Below are 21,526 nucleotides of genomic sequence, written 5' to 3' on the forward strand. Positions count from 1 at the left end.
TGTTGTTCTAGGTGTGTGACACCTTTGCGGCAACTTCAGAAGGAGAAAAAGAATTTACTTTATAACCTTATTTTTTTCTTATTATTATGTTTTATTTTGCTGGAATTTTTCGATTTATTTAACAACCTGTTTGTTTGTTTTTTTAATAGCTGGTTTCCATTCCATTGTCCAGTGTTTTATCAGTAGATTTGATAACCTTAATCTTTCAATCTTTGTATCAGCTTTGCTAGACGGGGTTGCCAGGTCAGTTTTTACTGTTTCAGTAGTTTTGCTTTCACAAAATCAGTAGATTCTTTTTAGGCCATGTAAATACATATACAGTAAATACTTACACAGTAATCTGCATATCCGTCTTAACTGTCCCAAGAGGAATTCCAAAAAACTGGAAACCTAATTATTCCAAAACAACAACTGGTAATTACCATTTTTTAGCTAAAATCTACTAAATCAAAAACTAAAATATACTTAAGGATTTTTGGGATATATTTGGGATTTTTGATAATAAAAACAACAGCTAACTTAGGGGATAGGCGCAAAATGTCGCCCGTTAAAATGTTCAATGTATTTTAAATGTTTTCATTTTTTACGAATCCTGAGAAAACTAGTAAGTATTTTGAAAAATTTAAACGCAGAAAGAAAGATTACGTTATTCCGAGGACCGAAAGTCCCTGAAAACTTCTATAATGTTTATTTTAATAAGTTACAGGGGTGAAAAAAAGACAAAATGTAAAAAAAAGACAAAATGTACTGTCATTTTAATTCCAAATATCTCATTCAAAAGAAACGTTTTGGTTTTTCTAAATAATGCAGTCTTTCATTCTGCGTTTAAATTTTTCAAAAATACTTATTATAGTTTCCTCATAATTCGAAAAATATGAATAGGTACATTTAACAACTAGAATATTTTGTCATCCACTAATTTTAACAGCTGCATGTCTGGATCAAATTCTTCAAACAATTGTTTCGCATTTAATATTAGAAACACGTGAACACAACATTTTGTGTTTTGCAAAGTTACATATGTTTAGATATTTTAGTTTTCCATCGTTAGCTTCTAATAGGCTCACCGAATGCCAGAACTCTTCAATAACACCTGAAATACTGCTGGCACTGTTACTTGAAATCTGCAAGTTTGTTACACAAGAATCCAGTTTCATTTCTCTGTAATATTCATCATCTACGTCCTGAATCTTATTTTCGGTAATGACCTATTTATTCTGAATCTTATTTTCGGTCTTATTTTCGGATTGGGAAATTGTAACCAAATGTGTGAAAATTAATTTAGAAATGGGGTAAATACTATTAAAAAGCAAATTTTATTAGTCATAACAAAATGTTGAAATATACCAAAAATCTACTAAAAAATATTACCTACTAGAGTATTTTAAAAAAGATCAAAAATCTACCAAAAAAGTAGAAATCTCCTAAATGTGGCAACGCTGTTAAGGAGAATGCTACACTTTTGACACTGGTCACATGACCTCTCTGTCACCCAATAAGAGGGTGCGTTCTAAAATGGTTGGGATAGTCAGCGCGGCCGGGTTTGGTTGGCGATTGGACTTCTAAGTTGTCTTATCGGTCTAGGGTTGGTAATAAGGTATTTTTTTAGTAATATTGGTAATATTGTTTAATGCACCAGTTTGGTTTTACTTGAGATTTTTGGGATGTAAAGAAAATGAAAACACAGAATATAAAAAATGCAGGCATTTTCTGATACCTTTAAAAGCACCATCAATACATTAAATTTATACAGAACATCTTTAACATAAATTTTGACTTTTATATTAAAATTTGATTTTTTTTAATTTGCATATTTTTTGTCAAAAATGTCGTAAAAAAGTAGCGCGTGTGTTTTTTAAAAGTGAAATATCCATATTTGACGGTAATCTGAGATGCGTTTATAAATTTCAGATCAGGTAATTTTGTTATGTCCTTTATGTATTTATATAAATTTAAATACCTAATACGATGTCAAAATAGTTACCTTTTTGGTGTTCGCATTCACCATACAAGTGTTAAAAATATAGGTAAAAAAACATAACTAGTCTGACTCCTTGAGCAATCATTGCACGCGCAGGTTCTTTTAATAGTCGCTTCAGTTGTCTTATGCAACGCTTACGAAACGATGTTGCTTCATAGGAGGTTGCCTAGGCAACGTCAAGACAACTCAAAAATCGTCCACCAAATTAGTGCAGAATAGGGTCGTCTTCTAGACAATAACAACGTTGTAACAAAACGTTGCCACGCGGTAGACAACGTTGTCGCGTCGACAAATTGCTACTTGGGTGCGTTTATTCGGTTCTGCATTTTCTTATTTATTGTCCAGATTTCGGAGCCATATGTTGTTTTTTTGTACTTTCTCGTATATCTTTACTCCATAGTAATGAGTTTATCTGACTTGTGATGGCTCTTCCTCTACCTAATTTTTGTTGTATGTCTGTTTCGTCGTTTCCATCTTCCATCAATGTAACTCCCAGGTATTTATATTGTTTAGTGTTTTTTATTATTTTTCCCTCTAAGTCTAGGTCTTCGTCTGTGCAGCCTATTGTCATGTATTCTGTTTTATCTGTATTTATTTCCAGATTCCAATCTTTATGCTCCTCTACCAGTTTTCGAACCATATAAGCAGCGTCCTCTACATCCTCCGCTAGAACCACCTGATCGTCAGCAAATAACAAAGTATTCGGCTTTCCCTCTTCTATTCGTACTCCCATTTTTTTACATTTTCTGAACCATTTCTTCAGAGCCGTGTTTATACAAATTTTGAAGAGGGTAGGGGACAGGCAGCATCCCTGTCTTAAATCCTTGTTAACCATGATCCAAGGGTCTAAGACAGGCAGCATTCCTGTCTTAGACCCTTGATTTTTTTATTTTTAGGCTTAATTCTCACTACGTTGCTGTTCTACTTGGTAAAGGAAAAGGAACACTTCCTGTTAAAGGTCCTCATGAGCAAACATTAAGAATTGTCGAAAGTCAAAATATTCCGAGGACAGATATCGTTTTGCTTAGGACAGAAACGAGAATAGTATACAGCAGATATATTAAACATCTACGACTAAGCTTAAGGTATGGTTAAAAAATTATGTCATTCTACATACCTATACCTACATTCATATTACATATAGATATTAACTATATAATTCAATTATGTAATTTAGGGGTCATTTTAACTCGTTTGGTGGCTAGTTTCAGTTACTAGATGTATAAACGTTTTCACTGATTATGGTTCGATAGGACTGAAAACGTTCTCTACGAAGTAGTAGACTGAAAACGAGTCTTTATTAATCCATCTTGGACATTTTTTTTAATTTTAATAAAATTTTATACCATTTTAGATTTGCTAGATAAAAATAATATTCACATTACTGCATATAGAAATGTAGAAATACATGGGGTAAAAAATTGAAGAGAGGTTTCACAGGTCTCAGTAAAAATGCTCAGAGGTCTCATAAAATACGCCGGAGCAAGATGAAACTCAATTAACTTACTAATGAAGTAAAAACCTCACGTGTAGGTAGATGGTATATAATTTATTAAAAATTTTTTTCTAAAATGATCCAAAATGGATAAAATCACACAAACGTTTTCGGACCAATCAGTCCATCATCAGGTGGTAGAAACCTAAAATAAGCAAACCACTGCATTAAAAAAAGGCCAAGATGAAATTTTGACTGTCTGAAAGTTAGGAAAATTACAACATGTGGTTACTTACTTTAGATCCAAAGTAGTTGGAACTAGCTACATATTTAGGTCAAAAGACCTTAATATTATAATAATTATGCCATTTCGGCTACAAAAATGTCGACAATAAGTCGATGTCACAAGAAATTAAAATGCAGCGGTATTACAGAGTGGTCTTCATCTTGGCTTCAAACTGACAGACTGAAATATGACATTAAACGGATATTGACAAGACCTTCTAGGTAGGGAATTTTATGTGTATGTAGTTATATTGTATTTTAGAAATGCAAAAAATATTTTTACTTAACTGAATGAATTTAATTAGATATTAAATGAATGAGTGAGAATAAACAATTTAAATTAATAGTCACATAAAATTATTTATGATAATTTCATGACGGTGAAAGCGAAAATTTTGCCAACAAGGTAATGACGTCACTTGGTAAAAAAGAAGAACAAAATGAAAAATAAACTGAAGAAAAATAAAAATAAAAAGAAATTTATTAGATGATAAGTATGAGGTAAAAGAATTAGTGAATAAATCTGGAGTTTGGCTATTATGAAATGTAATTTAGTTAAAAATCATAGTGTAACAGTATAACTGGTTGTCTAAATTCAAGTAGATATAATTGGGTGAATAAAACAAAACTAAGTAAAATACTATGGTTTAACGGAATTGAGATTAAAGTACTAAATGGATGTATTATTTAAGTGAAAGTACTGTGAACTGTAAATAAAACAACGATAAGAGAAAGTTAATATGGTGTGAAGTAAATAATAATAAGATGCCAAATTATTGTATGAAATTATGTGAAAATAAAATTAAAATTAAAAATAAAATAAAAAAAAATATAGAGGGAATAAAGCGAGGGTGAAAATAAAGGTAGAAATGTTGCATTATAAAATAAAACAAAAATTGTAGGCCAACAATTTTTGTTTTATTTTATAATGCAACATTTCTACCTTTATTTTCACCCTCGCTTTATTCCCTCTATATATTTTTTTTATTTTATTTTTAATTTTAATTTTATTTTCACATAATTTCATACAATAATTTGGCATCTTATTATTATTTACTTCACACCATATTAACTTTCTCTTATCATTGTTTTATTTACAGTTCACAGTACTTTCACTTAAATAATACATCCATTTAGTACTTTAATCTCAATTCCGTTAAACCATAGTATTTTACTTAGTTTTGTGTTATTCACCCTATTATATCTACTTGAATTTAGACAACCAGTTATACTGTTACACTATGATTTTAAACTAAATTACATTTCATAATAGCCAAACTCCAGATTTATTCACTAATTCTTTTACCTCATACTTATCATCTAATAAATTTCTTTTTATTTTTATTTTTCTTCAGTTTATTTTTTCATTTTGTTCTTCTTTTTTACCAAGTGACGTCATTACCTTGTTGGCAAAATTTTCGCTTTCACCGTCATGAAATTATCATAAATAATTTTATGTGACTATTAATTTAAATTGTTTATTCTCACTCATTCATTTAATATCTAATTAAATTCATTCAGTTAAGTAAAAATATTTTTTGCATTTCTAAAATACAATATAACTACATACACATAAAATTCCCTACCTAGAAGGTCTTGTCAATATCCGTTTAATGTCATATTTCAGTCTGTCAGTTTGAAGCCAAAATGAAGACCACTCTGTAATACCGCTGCATTTTAATTTCTTGTGACATCGACTTATTGTCGACATTTTTGTAGCCGAAATGGCATAATTATTATAATATTAAGGTCTTTTGACCTAAATATGTAGCTAGTTCCAACTACTTTGGATCTAAAGTAAGTAACCACATGCTGTAATTTTCCTAACTTTCAGACAGTCAAAATTTCATCTTGACCTTTTTTTAATGCAGTGGTTTGCTTATTTTAGGTTTCTACCACCTGATGATGGACTGATTGGTCCGAAAACGTTTGTGTGATTTTATCCATTTTGGATCACTTTAGAAAAAAAAAATTTAATAAATTATAACATCTACCTACATGTGAGGTTTTTACTTCATTAGTAAGTTTTTTATTATGGTATACAGCCAATGAGAGGAATCTTTTCCTTTTTATTTTATTGAAACTCAATTACTCCAGATTCAGCGTAAAAAAGACTTCTCATGACATATTTCATATTTCTATCATTTTAGAGACTTACTTATAGATATATTCCGCTTTTATTACAGTGGAACCCCGATAAGTCGGCCTCCGATAACCCGGAAGTCCGGCTAACCCGGACCGATTTTCATCAGACAAAACAATTTTTTTTCCAGTTTGACCAAGTCAAACTGAAGTTTTTTACCAAGAACTGAAGAATACTGTATATACAACTGTAGGTAATTTAGATGTATTGTGCTTATGTATTTCATGTTTTCGCAATAATTATGGAGTTTACCTGTAAGTATACAATATTTTATCAATTTTTACCAAGTTCTTCGGCTAACCCGGATTTTCGATAACCCGAATCGGCCGTGGTCCCGATTAATGCGACTTATCGCGGTTCCGCTGTATTAGAATTCTATTAATTTCTCGTCAAAGAAATATAGGTGCAGATAAATACGTTTATACTTTTCTCTGGTCTTTTTTGCTTTTTTTTTTAATACATGTTTTACTTTTAAGGAGAGACGGTACTCGCAAAGAAAAATGTGTGGCTATCGGATTACATGAGGACAAAGCCAAATATGAATTCCTATGGCCCATCCAACAATGTGAGCCTGGTTTTCGGTGTTTCGAAACAAAATTGAAAACAGAATGCAAAGTAAGACATTAAAACGTTGTACAATTTAAATTCTAAATGATTTATTTATTTTAGGACTCACGGGCATGGAGCGGGACAATAGTTTGCGATTCGGGTAGTGGATGGTACCCCGCAGCAGTATATTTCGAGAAAGAAGGATTGTGTGGCTTGTCATCGGTTCAGAAATACACCAGTGTTCCCTATCACAAAAGAGAAATGAGAGTCCTCATGGGTGAGATCAAAATCAAATTTTCAAGTAACATATGGTTGGTACAGTATAAATACCGTTGCACGTCATTATCTACGTCAGAGATGTAAGCTGGCGTTGTTGCCAAATTACAAAAAATTCCTGAATTCATTTTAAATCAAATATACATATCACAGAAATATTACAGAACTGCAACAACATAAAATACAAAAAAACAAATTAATATTCAATGTAAATAAATAAAAACATTAGAAATAGAAAACAAGAATTAAGTAATAATATTTCGTTAAAGTAAATAATAAAAACAATAAATATAATAAGACAAATACTTATAGAAAATAATAAAAACAAATCAACTGTCAAATAAGTGTTACCAGTTTATGCCAAAATGTCACCTTCGTTCGATCACAGTTGTTGTTAAAGTTCATGGTATCATGTGATGTCACTTGCTATGACGCACGTGACGTGCAACGGTAGGTATACATAGCAAGTGTGGTCCGAACTCCACTGAAATCACTTGTCCGTTGTTGTCATGTAGTATATAATGTAAATATTGCTTAATATGACTGTACAGGGTTATTCACTATATTTTGACACCCCTGTAAACTGCTTTATTTACAGAATTAGAAAAAATGTAAAATACAAAAGTTATTTGATTTTTAAATTATGATTTTTTGACATATATATCGTACTAGTGACGTCATCCATTTGGGCGTGATGACGTAATCGACTATTTTTTTTAAATGGGAATAGGGGTCGAGTGATAGCTCATTTGAAAGGTTATTTAATTCCCTATTCAGTAATATAAACATTAACATGATTAATTATACAGGGTGTCCAAAAAAATTTTTGTTTCAATTAATTAATTGACACAAAAAGAAGAATGTATGTAATTTATTTAATTCAAAATACATTCTGCTGCTGTCAGAAAACAAAAATAAATGTTTATTGAACAAATAAACATTATTTTTCACTTAAATTCAATGTTCAAGCTGCCACCCATCGGCCTCTTGGCAGTTTGAACATTGAATTTAAGCAAAAATCAATGTTTATTTGTGCAATAAACTTTTATTTACGTTTTGTAACAGCAATAAAATGTATTTTAAATTAAATAAATTACATACATTCTTCTTTTTGTGTCAATTAATTTAATTCAAAAAAAGTTTTTTTGAACACCCTGTATAATTAATCATGTTAATGTTTATATTATCGAATAGGGAATTGAATAACCTTGCAAATGAGCTAGCACTCGACCCCTATTCCCATTTAAAAATATAGTCGATTACGTATCACGCCCAAATGGATGACGTCACTAGTACCATATATATGTCAAAAAATCATAATTTCAAAAATTTGAATAACTTTTGCATTTTACATTTTTTTCTAATTCTGTAAATAAAGCAGTTTACAGGGGTCAAAATATAGTGAATAACCCCGTACAACACTGATGTGACCAAGGAGGGACGAAACATCCGATTCATACTGTTTTGATATGTGGTATCATATTAATTATTTTTAGCTAAAAAAACAGCTACTAAGAGTATGAACCATGTTAGAGACTTGGGACTTTCGTGGCTATTATTTTGCGAATAAAATTGTTACCTATTTAATATCGTTTGCAAGCCTTGAAATAGATACGGTGCCGTCACATCGACCTTCCGGCTGTTAAAGAAAAGCTAACCATAATAATACATTAAACTCCCTCTATAACGACAACTGAAATTGCGTACTAATTACCTCGTTATAAGCGGATCTCGTTATATCAGACAACAATATTGTGCATACCACCACTACTGAAATGTTTTGATGCCTCCTACATAGTTTATTAGGTGTCGATGATCGACTTCAACAATGAAACTTGGCCATCGCAAATTGTAAATTTCCTACGATATTCAATATCGGTACAGATAAATAGGAAGGAAGTTACAGGCGGTGGAATTTATTACAGCACTGGCCTCGGTAAGCACACATATGTTGGGCATACCTCGTTATAAGCGAAACCTCGTAATACCTGTGTTCGTTACAGAGAGAGTCTGTAATATTCCTCAAGTGTAGTGTGCCTCAACATCTTGTACTATCACGAGCCGCCCTTGCCAGTAATAGTGAATTTTTCACTATTTTTTGTTAGTAATAGATGGCTCTTAGACTCTTAGGGTTAGGAGGTAAGTAATTGGTCAAGATTTTAGAAGAATCCAACAGTTGGAAAAAACGTAAAAAATTAATATGTTGGACCTCCACGATGTCTTCTGCACTCAAAAATACGTTTCGGCATTCTGCTAATGAGATGATCGCTTTGGAATGATGTTGTATGATGAATACCTTGGACGCAGAATTAGGTTTCTCATTTCGAGCTACTTGCAACTTGCAACCTGTGTCGAAATGCCACTAGAGTACTAGAGCATAAATGGAGTGATATTTTTCCTATAATATCCCAGATGTGTTCAATGGGTAAAAGACTGGGAGCTTTAGGGGGCCAAGGCAAAAATTTGACAAGACTAGATTAGCTTCAAAATTGGCCAACGTAATTCTGTCCGATGCCGGGGTAAAGGGGTAGGAAAATCAGTCCTCTGGGAAATGATTCATCCATGAATGGAAATTAGCAGTGTGGCAGATCGCCCATCATCGTCTCGCATTGTTCTGATTTTATTTATCCGAATCATTGTCATCATACATTATGTAGGTATGCAGAATGCAGACGTGTAATAATTAATGTAGCCATATTCGTACATTTTTATGCTGATGGACCATTGGATAGTCTTAATTTATTTATTGGCATATCGCTTATTCACACAAATTTTCTTAGTTATATAGTTTTAAAATAGTATTACAGTATGTTCACATGTTGGTAATAAGAATATGACGTCCATCATTTAATTTTTCTTTTCCACTATTGTTAATAATAATATGTACCTATAAATATTTTTTCAGACCAAGTCTCCCTTAACAGTGACGCACCTGATTGTGATGGATTTAGATGCGCATTGGGTGAATGTATAAACAAATCCAAGACATGCAACGGAATTCCTGATTGTCGAGGAGAAGAAGATGAAGATTGGACATTATGTTACGAAAATGAACACCTATGCCATCTAACGGGAGAATGTGGTAAGTCGTCGATTGTATATTGTATAGATATCTGCCTATTAGATAAATAGGGTCATATACGATTTGGTGCGTATGCGCTTTGGGTATATGGTAGTTAGCATTCGATGAGTTAACTTTCGATCAGTTGGGTATGACCTATAGTAAAAAGTAGAAAACTGTAATGTAATATTGTAGTATTCTATGATTTTAAAGACAGAATTGGAGCCAGATAGAGGGTGTTATTTTCGGAGGAAATTTAAATAAGTGGGCAAGAATTATTGGAAAATTACACTTAGCTTTATTTATGATTTTTATTATGTAATGATGAAGTTGAACTTGTAAGCAAGCGAAACGATTATTTTATGCCAAAATAATTACAAAAAAGGTACATATCCCATGGGTTCTATATTACATTTAGGTATAGATGGGTTGAATGCCTTTTAAGAACTTTTCTTCAATTTTCTCCCACAACTGAAAGTTTTCATTTAATTCATTTCTGCGTATCTACTTATGTGCATAATTACATTAACAAGCAATGACTAATACATCCATTCATCTATTCTTTCATTTTCACACACGTGACTAAGACTTGAACTCAAAACTCAAAAGCAATAACCAAACCTTTGTCATTGGGCGGACAGGCCACAGCAGCACTGTTTCAATTTGCTAAGCTTCAATCAAGCTTTTTTAAATTCATTTTACAAGAAAAAGAAGGATAGTTTATTGTTGAATTTAGATATTTATTATTTGTGTTATACAGTGATGATCGCTTCCTTTTCTTCTTCACGTGCCATATCAGAATTTTCCGACTTTGGCGATCACCATTGCGAAGGCTTCTCAATCTTCCGCAATATGGAATAATTGTCCTGCATTTGATATCTGAGGCCATACACGAATATTTTTTTAACCAAGAAACTTGTTTTCTTCTTACACCTCTACGCCCTTTATCCTCTATTTTGCCTTTAAGGATCAGTTGTAATATTTTATATCGATTTCCCCTCACTATAATGTACCAGATAAGTCATTTTCCGGCGTTTAACAGTCTTAGCAGTTCTCTATCTTTATTTACCCTTTTTAGTAGGTAGGTACATACTTCTTCATTAGTTTTCCTAGCTGTCCAAGGTATCTTCAGCATCCGTCTATGAATTCACATTTCCGATGCTTCAATTCTGTTCATGATCGATACTTTTAGCGTCCACACTTCTGTACCATACAAAAGTACAGCCACCATTCTTTGTTTTTTTTACGATAACAGTTTGACTCCAGTACAAATTTTTAATGACACCAATATCTTTGTCATCTGTTCCAATATTTTTCAGTATCTGCATTAATTTTACATGCTGTACCTTATCGAATGCCTTTTCGAAGTCCTCGCAACATGCAAATACATCCTTTTTTTGGTCACGGTATTTTTGTAATAGGATGTTTAGCGCAAAAAGTGCCTCCCTGGTTCCCATAACCAGGTAAAATTCCCAATGCGATACAAAGTAAAGTATTTTTAAATTGAAGAGTCTCAGATGCAGAATTCACCATTATAATATAATTAAAATGGTAAATAGTTATTTAAATCTGAGACTTTTCGTGTTGAAAGTTCTTTCTGGTACATCCTTAATCTGCGACTTTAACAATTTATAAGACCGCAGACGGTCATTCAATCACATTCTGTTTTCATTCGCCTAGGAAAAGGACAGAAGAGGAACTTTCCAGTACTCAAATCTGAGTAAAGATAGAAAAGTAAAAGATGGTTTTGCTTGTTTTTTATTCAGAGGGATGCACAATCGCCGGACAGCTGTTTTCACCGTTTCAGGCTTTTTCAACAGCGCTAGCGTGCATATTTAAAATATTTAGCGTGCAAAAATATTTTTCTATTCTAGCATATTTTCAACTTTCTATTTATTTTGTAGAATGTGGTCGGACAGAGCTAAAATGCAAAAACAAGAAATGTATTCCAAAGAGCCAGTTCTGCGATAGAAAAGATGATTGTGGAGACTTCAGCGATGAACCAGATGTTTGTGACTGTCGCTCATATTTGCAACTAACAAGCCCAGACAAACTTTGCGATGGCGTAGTCCATTGTGAAGACAGAAGTGATGAAGATCCAAAAATCTGCCCTTGCAAGTCAAATTCATTTCAATGCGTGAGGTATCTAATTAATATATATTATAAGTTTGTTAAATTAATTTTTATTTTGGCTTAGACTTAGACTTAGCGCTAGTCAGCCTGTCACAGTATGACTAAGATATAGTCAATATAATGATGATGTAATACCTATACTGACAAGCAATTACAGTTAGACCTAACAAATACTTCAGCAAACGACCAAAGTGTTAAAGATATATTTGATGAGAAGTACCCATAGTTTACAAATATGGTCTAGAGGTAACACAGTACTAAACTCCAACAAGGTACCACAAATTTTTTTGAAATTTTTCTTATTATTTATTATTGATAATTTTATTTCTATAAAAATTAAACAATTTTTTCGCTGTTCCTTTTTTTCCTCATCCCTCTCGGCGGCCCTGCTCTGTCGTATATCCGTCATTTCGTATATATGTCGTATATACTTGTAGAACTCTCCCATAGTATCTCGCCATCGGTTTCTCGAAGTGGTGTCATCTTTACTGTTTCTAACATTCTTTGTGTCCTCTCTATATACATCGTGTTTCTGCCACGCCACGTATGTCATTATTGATCTGATGACTGTTTTATAAATTCTTCCTTTCATTTCTTTCCTGATATTATTATGTCTCCATATTGTTTAATTCACCCAATCTGCGGCCCTGTTTTCTCCATTCACTTCAGTGGCGCACCCAGGGGGCGTTTTGGGGGTTAAAACCCCTCCCAGAGGGCATATAAAAAATATAAATACTAGTAGGAAAATGTAAATTGTTTTTCAGAAACAATAGAAAAAAAATTTCGGTGCGCAAGCGAAGGTAAGACAAATAATCCCGGACAAATAATCCCCGAACAAATAATCCCCGGACAAAAAATCCCAGACAAATAATCCCCACAAATTTTTGTGGACAAAATATCCTCACAAAAAAATCCCGGACAAAAAATCCCCAAGAAATATTTGCTGCCAAATAGTTCTCTAAAAATTTTCCCGTGAATGCAAACGACTCAAATGTTTTTCAGCCTCAGTGTGTGAGAGCTATAGCAATCGCCATGAAACCGCTTTTCGGCACGAAAATAATGATTAGCAATTAAGATTAAGCATTGTAATTTTGATTACCAAATTTGAATTTCAATTCCATGCCGAAAAGTTCAAATTTTACATGACAAACGAGTGTGAGTTTTTTCAAAAATCGTGGAGGATATGGGAGTGCGCTAAGGCTGTAGGAACCATGTTGTAATTATTCGATTAAATCTTTTACTTACTCTGTTTTGAATAACTACGTTCAAAACATTACCTATTCGTCATGAGAACTGCTGGTAATGAAAACGATAATCTTTATTGTAATGCAAAAAACCTGTTACTTTTTGTAAATTTAACGTCAAAAATATTTACTTATTATCATCATCAATGGCGTTATAACTCTTCGAGTGTTCTTGCGAGTGGTTTACTATTGGCTTCCATGTGTCGGTCCTGACTGCACCTTTTTCTATGCCATCCTACATACTTTCTCCCATCTGGCCTCTCCCCGAGCAGCTATGTCTGATTTGATTTTTCGCCAGGTTTTTTTAGCATGGCATATTCTAAGGCCAGGTTAAACAACAATGGGGATAACGGATCTCCCTGTCTCAGTCCAGAATTTACTCAGAAATCATTTGATATTTCCCCACCTCTTCTAATACGTGTGCAAAGAAGTTACTTACACACATTTGCGTTACCGCAGTTAGTTTTTTGGGTACGCCCAACTCGACCATTGTATAAGGGTCTTCATCGATTGTCATTTGTTTCGAGCTTCTGTCATATGTTGTACAATCTGTGTATAATAGTAATATACCTACATGGATTACACGACACAAGACAGAAGCTCGAAACAAATGACTGAGTGAAAAGCTCTATTCCATAGTGTTAAATGATTAATTCAATCATAAGCCTGTTTGAAATCTATAAAGATCTGATGCGCGTGTTGATTATACCCCCAATCCTTTCAAGCATTTGTCTAATAGTAAATATTTGATCAGCAATCGATCTTCCGGGCCTAAAATCACATTGGTAGTCAGCAACTATTTCTTCGGCGTATGGTAGTAATCTTTATAGTAATACACAACGAAAAATATTTAGTCATCAGTTTCAATTCACTGCAAACAAGATTTCAGAAACCTGCTTCAAAAGCTTTCAAAAGCTATGTCAAAAACCTGTGTTCTGCGTTTTCATAACAAAGCTGAACATTCTTAAAAGCGCAAAAATTTTTCATGGATTCACACAGACAATAGGCAATGTTTTTAACTTAGTTATTTAAGGCAGAGTTAGCAAAAGATTTAAGCGAATAATTACAAGATGATTCCCACAGCCTTAGCTCATTCCCCATATCTTCTACGATTTTTGAAAAAACTTACACTCGTGTGTCATGTAAAATTTGAAGTTTTCGGCATGTAATTGGAATTCGAAATTTGGTAATCGAAATTATAATAATTCACGCTTAATTACTAATCATTATTGTCGTACCGAAAATCGGTTTCATGGCCATTTATATATCTCTTATGCACTGATGCTGAAAAAGAGAGTCGATTGCGTCCACGGGAAAACTTTTAGAGAACTATTCAGTAGCAAATATTTCATGGGAATTTTTTGTGGGGATATTTTGTCGAAAAAAATTTGTGGGAATTATTTATTTGTCCGGGATTTTTTGTGGGGATTATTTGTCTGTGGATTTTGGTCCAGGGATAATTTGTGGGGATTTTTTGTCAGGGATTATTTGTATTTGCCCGAACCCCGCCCAAGCCAACCCCCCCTAAAGGAAAATTCTGGGTGCGCCACTGATTCACTTGGTCTTCCACTTCTGTTTCGAGCTTTTCGTAGCTAGATAGTGTGATGCCTAGATATTTAAACTCCGTCACTTTCTATTATTTGACCCACCAGCTCTAGCTGGTGTTATTCCCATCCATTTTGTCTTTTTCGGAGAGATTAACATTTTCTGGCGGTTATATTAAATTTGTGCAGCATACGAGTAAACCATCTGCACTTTGAGAAATAAGTATTGCAACGTCTGCATTGCAGATCATTTTAAGTTGTTTCTCTTCCATTTGATGTCCTTTTTTAGTTCTTACCTTTTGTTAAATTTCATCAATGATGAGGTTGAACAATAGAGGACTCATAAAATTCCCATGTCTATCCTTCAATTAGGTCAGTTAGTTATTTTTCTACTGAAAGATGTCATTACCACCAGGGCCGTCGCTACCATGTGTGCTAAGTGTGCATCGCACACAGGCGGCCAACAATAGGGGCGACCAAATGCCACTGATGATAATACTTTTTTTAAAACGAAAATAAATTCAAATTATTAAATAGTAATGATTCAGATAATTCTGTAAACTCTAATATTCCAAACAATAATTATTATTACCTGATAATATTAAAATACGTTTCATTTATCACTTATAGTGCTTTTTTCATCGTAATCTAAACTAAAATGCCAGAAAATATTATTTATTGTATTAACTGCCCTTTTGTAAGTACATTATAGTCATAAAGAAGTTCCGGGAGTATTTTTTCATTTAAAGCGGCTGGCGGCTTTCAGATGGCATCATCAAAATCAATTGATTATTGGCAAACTCTGTTCAGGACGTTATCCTAAAGCAAATTAATTTTGTAATTTTTCTATTACATTAGATTGTAGCCCATATAAAACGCTCGTAGAACAAATAACAATAATTTAGTAAGATGTGTTTTAACTTCAACACCAGTTCACCAGTTTGAATACTTCTTGGGCTTTTCTCCTGTAACTGACGTAACTGGAGAATTAAACAAAGAGGACAACATCTTTGAATGTATAGAGAATAAACTGGAAAAATTAAATATAAATATGAATAATTTGCATGGACTGGAAAGGGTTACAATATGCGTGGTAAAAACATTGGATTGGAGAAAAAAATCTTAGAGAAATATTTTCGAGCATTTTTTATTCCATGGACTTATGAAATGGAGACAGTGACACTTACACAGTTGTCAGCCAATAGATTAAGAACAACACAGAGGGCCATCGATCGAGCTATGTTGGGAGTATCTCTAAGAAAACATATACGAAACGAGGACGTGCGGAGCAGGGAAGATGTAATTGGAAGAATTGCGAAAATGAAATGGAACCAGTGGCGGCCCGTGAGGTAGTGCCATAGAGCCATGGCACTACCTTGCTAACTATGCAGAAACATATTTTTTATCTTAAAAACATTTTAATGCCTGTTTATTTTTTTTGTGAATATTTCTCTTTATTTTTATAAATTATATCAAATCTGGCAACTGTGTAGCGCAATGCAAATCTACCGACTCTGGCCATCCACAGCTGACCGGATAAAGGATGAAAATCATAAAAATCCCAGTGCCGAACGGCATAGTGGCTCGTGAGAAAAGAGAAAGATTGTATGAGCATCCTGTGTAAGTGACAGAGAGAGAGCGGTATTGCACTTTTAACATACGTTTAAATTGGAGTCTCCGTGCCAGGCTCGAAATCTCGAAAAGGAAGTTAGTGGATCTTAAGATACAATGTTTTAGATCTACATATTTCTAGTTTCTTTACGCGTTCGCTTGACGCTATTGTGTTTATTGTCTACTACTGTATTGTATATTTGTGTTTATACTCTACTATATTTTTTAATTTGTAATTATTAGTTAGTGCGTTGTGATCGTGGGTGTCGTAGGTATAAAAATAATATTTTGATTATTTTCTACGTTTAATTTATTTATTGACAATGAATCAAATTAGTATATTAAAAAACTCTTTTGGTGGTTTTGCGTTAGAAAAAAAAAACTACAAATTAAAGAACTCGGTCGGCCTTTACCCGATTTAAAAATTGAAAAACAAAGTGGAAATGGACAAAAACTTCGCTGTCGTAAGTTTAATAAAATTATTTATGATAAAAATAGCTGGTTGTGTGGTTGCGAACAAACTAATAAACTCTTCTGTTTTGTATGCGTTTTGTTTGGAGGTGACGAGACTTGGTCAAACAAAGGCACCGATGATCTTGTACATATATGGGAGAAATTGAAATCCCATGAAAAATCTAAAGTGCACATGAATAACGTTTTTAGCTTTTCAATGCTTGGTAAGTTAAATATAAAAACCCAATTAAATTCAGCTTATCGTGATACTCTATTTATATTTTATATCCTTTTTGACCATATCGTAAAACCGCCACAAAAAATTTAGGCAGCTGCCCGGATTCTGGCACTACCTTCCTAAAGTTATACGAGCCGCCACTGAATGGAACTGGGTAGTTCACGTGGCACAGAAAAACTACGACATGTGGACGAGAAACATTGTACATTGGAGACCACGCGAACACAGTCATAGTAGAGGAAGACCACAAAAACGATGGCTAGACGACATCAAAGCAAAAGTGGAGAGAAACTGGCACCAAATAGCACAAAACAGAGAAGAGTGGAAAACTCATGGGGAGGCCTTTGTCCAGGAGTGGATTCAGACAGGCTGAAGAAGAAGATTTTCTATTCCCTGTTCTGATGGTGAATGATGCAGTAAAAGTAAGGTTTGATTCGGTGGAATTTTTTAATACTGTTGATACAGGAACTATATGTATTTTTTTCTTCTTCAAATGTTAGATGGATTATTAAACCTATATTATCTCTGGAATTGTCATTTGAAATAAATTTTCATTTTAAGATTTTGGATGCTGCCATAACAGCAATTAAAGAACGGTTCCAATTACTTCAACAGCACAAAGACATTTTTATTGTAATATGGCATTCTTCTTCTTCTTGTGCCACTCCTATCGGAGATTAGAAATCATCAAGGCTACCCTGACTTTGTTTACAGCTGACCTAAAAAGTTCATTAGTGGTGCAGCCAAACCACTCTCTCAAATTCCGCAACCATGACATTCTTCTACAGCCTGGATTCAGTTCTCCTTCTATTTATCCTTGCATTATATTTTGAAGTAATGCGTATTTATGACCTCTCATCAGGTGACCCAAATACTCGAGTTTTCTTCGTTTTATCGTTAACAACATTTCTGGGTCTATTCCTATCCTTCGTATTACTTCAAGATTTGTGATTCTTTCAACCCAACTTATCTTCAGCATTCGACGGTAGCACCACATCTCAAAACTTTCAATATTTTTTATGTTGTTCTATTTGAGAGTCCAGGCCTCTACACTGTATAATAGCGTGTTAAATATGTAGCCTCTTGGCATTCTTAATCGTAGAGGGATGCTTATATCTCTGTTGCAGAAGAATTTTCTCATCTTTATGAAGGTGGCCCTGGCAATTTCGATACGTCTTTTTATTTCATTGTTTTGGTCTCCAGTTTCATTTATTAAAGTTCCCAAGTATTTGTAACTTGATACTTTTTCAATTTGAATGCCGTTTATACTAATATGTGCTGGTTGTGTCATGATTTTACTGAAGACCATATACTTGGTTTTTTTGATATTAATGTTTATGCCATAATTGTTGCAAGCAATATTTATGTTTGTAAGTAATCGTTGTAATTCTTCTACTGTTCTTGCAACTAGTACAGTGTCGTCTGCGTATCGAATATTATTTACAACCTCTCCATTGATTACGATTCCTTCATTTACTTGCAAAAGGGCTTCCTGACAGATGCTTTCACTATATACATTAAATAGCAGTGGTGACAAAATGCATCCCTGTCTTACTCCTTTACGTATTTCTATTGCTTTTGATATCTCATTTTCTATTTTGATGTTAGCTTTCTGATTCCAATATAAGTTGAGAATTATTCGCAGATCTTTATTATCTATGTCTTTTCTTTCAAGAATGTCTCTTAGCCTATCGTGGCGTCTCTCTGAAACGCTTTTTCAAAATCGATAAAACATGCATGTACTTCTTGATTAACGTCTAGGCATCTTTTTGTAAGAACATTCAAACCGAAGAGAGCTTCTCGAGTACCTAGTCCTTTTCTGAACCCCATCTGCGTATTACTAATATCTGACTCCAACCTTTGATAAACTCGGTTGTGGATGATTTTTAGAAATATCTTTAGTAGATGGCTCATTAAAGATATTGTTCGATGTTCTGAACATTCTTTTGCATTGGATTTCTTTGGCAGTGTAACGAATGTAGACAGCAGCCACTCTTGAGGTATAATACCAGTATTGTATACTGTGTTAAATAAGTGCAATATTATACCTATTGATTCATCATTCAAGAGCTTTGAAGAGCGTAATATAGCATAACCAACGTTTAAAACGGTGATGAACTTAAAACCAATTGTGAGAAAGTGTATCAAACCCTTATACAGATATAAACAGCTCAGAGACTGACATTAGTGCAACCGATTTATATAATATGAAGAAAGTAAAGCTATTCAACCATATTTTACCACAGATTAGTGATATTCGTAAATACATTTACGAAAATAATCTAATATCAACATTTCCAAACTTAACTATAATCGTACTTATATTAGGAGGAAGTGTTAAAAGGGGGCGGCAAATATTAAGTTGCACACGGGCGGCCAACACCTTAGCGGCGTTACGACAAAAAATATTAAAGAAATAGATACAAAAATCGAATTCTACAAAAAGTGATTTCTCAAAAAATGGTCTGAAGCCCAATCCAAAAAGTAACGACCCTTATTATTTCAATATTCTTGTTGGGAATCTAACTGAATCTAGTATATCTGAGTTCGTTCTTATTATAGTACATTACATGATAAAGACATGAATTAATGTTTTTTTTTTCAGTGTGAATATGTGCGTGCCAAATGATATGGTTTGTGATGAAATAGAAGATTGTCCCAACGGAGAGGATGAAAAAATATGTAAAAACATTGTTACAGTACACAATGAACCGTAAGATTTAAATGTTTATTAACTATGTTCTTCTTTCTAGCAAGTAAATCACTCAATTTTTCTTAAGGGCATAGGTTCAAAATGCTGCCTGTCAAAATGTTCAATGTGATTAAAATGTACCTATTCATTTTTTTCGAATCCTGAGAAAACTAAAAAATATTTTTGAAAAATTTAAACGCAGAAGGAAAGATTACATTATTACTTAAGGCAGAAAGTCCCTGAAAACTTTTTTAATATTTTCATTCTGCGTTTAAATTTTTCAAAAATACTTATTAGTTTTCTCAGGAATCGAAAAAAATAAATACATTTAAAACACATTGAAAATTTTGACAGGAGACATTTTGCGCCTTTCCCCTTAATTAAATATAATATTTTCAGTTCAGCGGCGGCTGGTGGGGAGGGCTACAGGGCGTATAATGTATAAACAACTTTATTGTACTTCATATTTCACATTTACACTTTTCTATTGAAACCATTTTTTTAATTAACTTTTTCGTTGAATCTGTATTTCATTAATGTTTATTTACCTAACCAGACTAAACTTTTCAATAATTACATTTTTTAACAGTTGGTACTACACTCACCGGCACAAAATTCCGCCACCCAAAATTTTTGATTAAGTTTGACAATTTATAACTTTATTATTATTTGTACTCCGATTTTCAATATTCTTGCATCAATTTGTAGGTACATGTATTGATGTCGTTGGTACTATTCCCGCAACAAAAATTGTTTGCTTAGATGGCATTATACGGGGACGAATGGAAGCATTGTATTTTCTTTTAACTTTAAAAAATTATGTGGAAAAATTGGAGGGCTGATTTTGTTTCATACACATGTTGTATTATCCTGGAGGTATCCCTAAGATTTTGTTTTTTAAATTATCCGAATATGTCTTTTCTTGTAAAAGCTATAAATAAAAACACTGCTTTGAAGGTTTATTTAATTAGAAATATCAAAGGAACTAAAATTAACAGCACAAAACAAAATTAACAACAAAACAATTAAATAGCGGGTATGTCCACCTCTAGCAGCAACGACTGCTCGCAATCTATTTGGCATCGAATAAATATGTGTTCTTCTTGCCTGGGGAATAGCCCGATATTCTACGAGGGCCATAGCTATACCGAAATTTCTGGAGGCCTAGGATGATGACGAATAGCTATTTTTAATTCATCCCATAAATTCTCAATAGGATTGAGATCTGGGCTGCATGAGAGCCTTTCTAATCTTATCAATCCAACCTTTATTTAAGATATTTATGTATATGATCCAATCAGTGTTTTTATTTTCAAAAAATTGTACAGCTTTTACAAGAAAAGAGATCGGATAATTCAAAAATCAAAATTTTAGTGATGCCTTCGGGATAATATGACTGGACTATGAAGCAAAGTCAGCTCTTCAATTTTTTCACAGAATTTTTTAAAGTTAGGAGAAAATACAACGGTTCAATTCACACCTGTATAATGCCATTTAACCATTTTTTTATTACCGGAATAATAACAAACGATATCAAGACATGTACCTCAGACTCTAATCAAGACTCTAATCTTGCACTACGTGGAAAATAGTAAAGATTTTTCGAGTTTTCCATATCGATCTATTCTGCGTTCCGCAATCACTTTGCAGTGTGGGCAGCATATCGCAATATAAAACTTAAAGTCCGTCTAAATAGAATATTCCAGAAGTCCAAAACATCTTGATTTGAAAATCTGTGGGTTTTATTATTTTTAACTAATTCATAGATATGTACTATGAAAGATATTTATACGATATTAAAGATATATTATTTGAATATTAATTATAATTAGCCTGTGATTAATATTATAGCTATTTAATAGTTATTTATGATCTTCTTCT

At 33.1% G+C, this 21,526-nt stretch overlaps 1 protein-coding gene across 1 annotated transcript in view; it reads left to right on the forward strand.

Moving 5' to 3' along the window:
- LOC114327164 (serine protease nudel) overlaps positions 1–21,526 on the forward strand; it is a 125,552-nt gene that overhangs the window by 101,737 nt on the left and 2,289 nt on the right. The window contains exons 12-17 of the mRNA XM_050652185.1: positions 2,878–3,066; positions 6,321–6,459; positions 6,514–6,670; positions 9,575–9,751; positions 11,635–11,872; positions 19,559–19,666. Of these exons, the coding sequence (XP_050508142.1) occupies positions 2,878–3,066; positions 6,321–6,459; positions 6,514–6,670; positions 9,575–9,751; positions 11,635–11,872; positions 19,559–19,666 (1,008 nt within the window). The remainder of the gene's footprint in view (positions 1–2,877; positions 3,067–6,320; positions 6,460–6,513; positions 6,671–9,574; positions 9,752–11,634; positions 11,873–19,558; positions 19,667–21,526) is intronic.

This window comes from Diabrotica virgifera, chromosome 5 (assembly GCF_917563875.1).
Source record: "Diabrotica virgifera virgifera chromosome 5, PGI_DIABVI_V3a".
NCBI lineage: Eukaryota > Metazoa > Arthropoda > Insecta > Coleoptera > Chrysomelidae > Diabrotica > Diabrotica virgifera.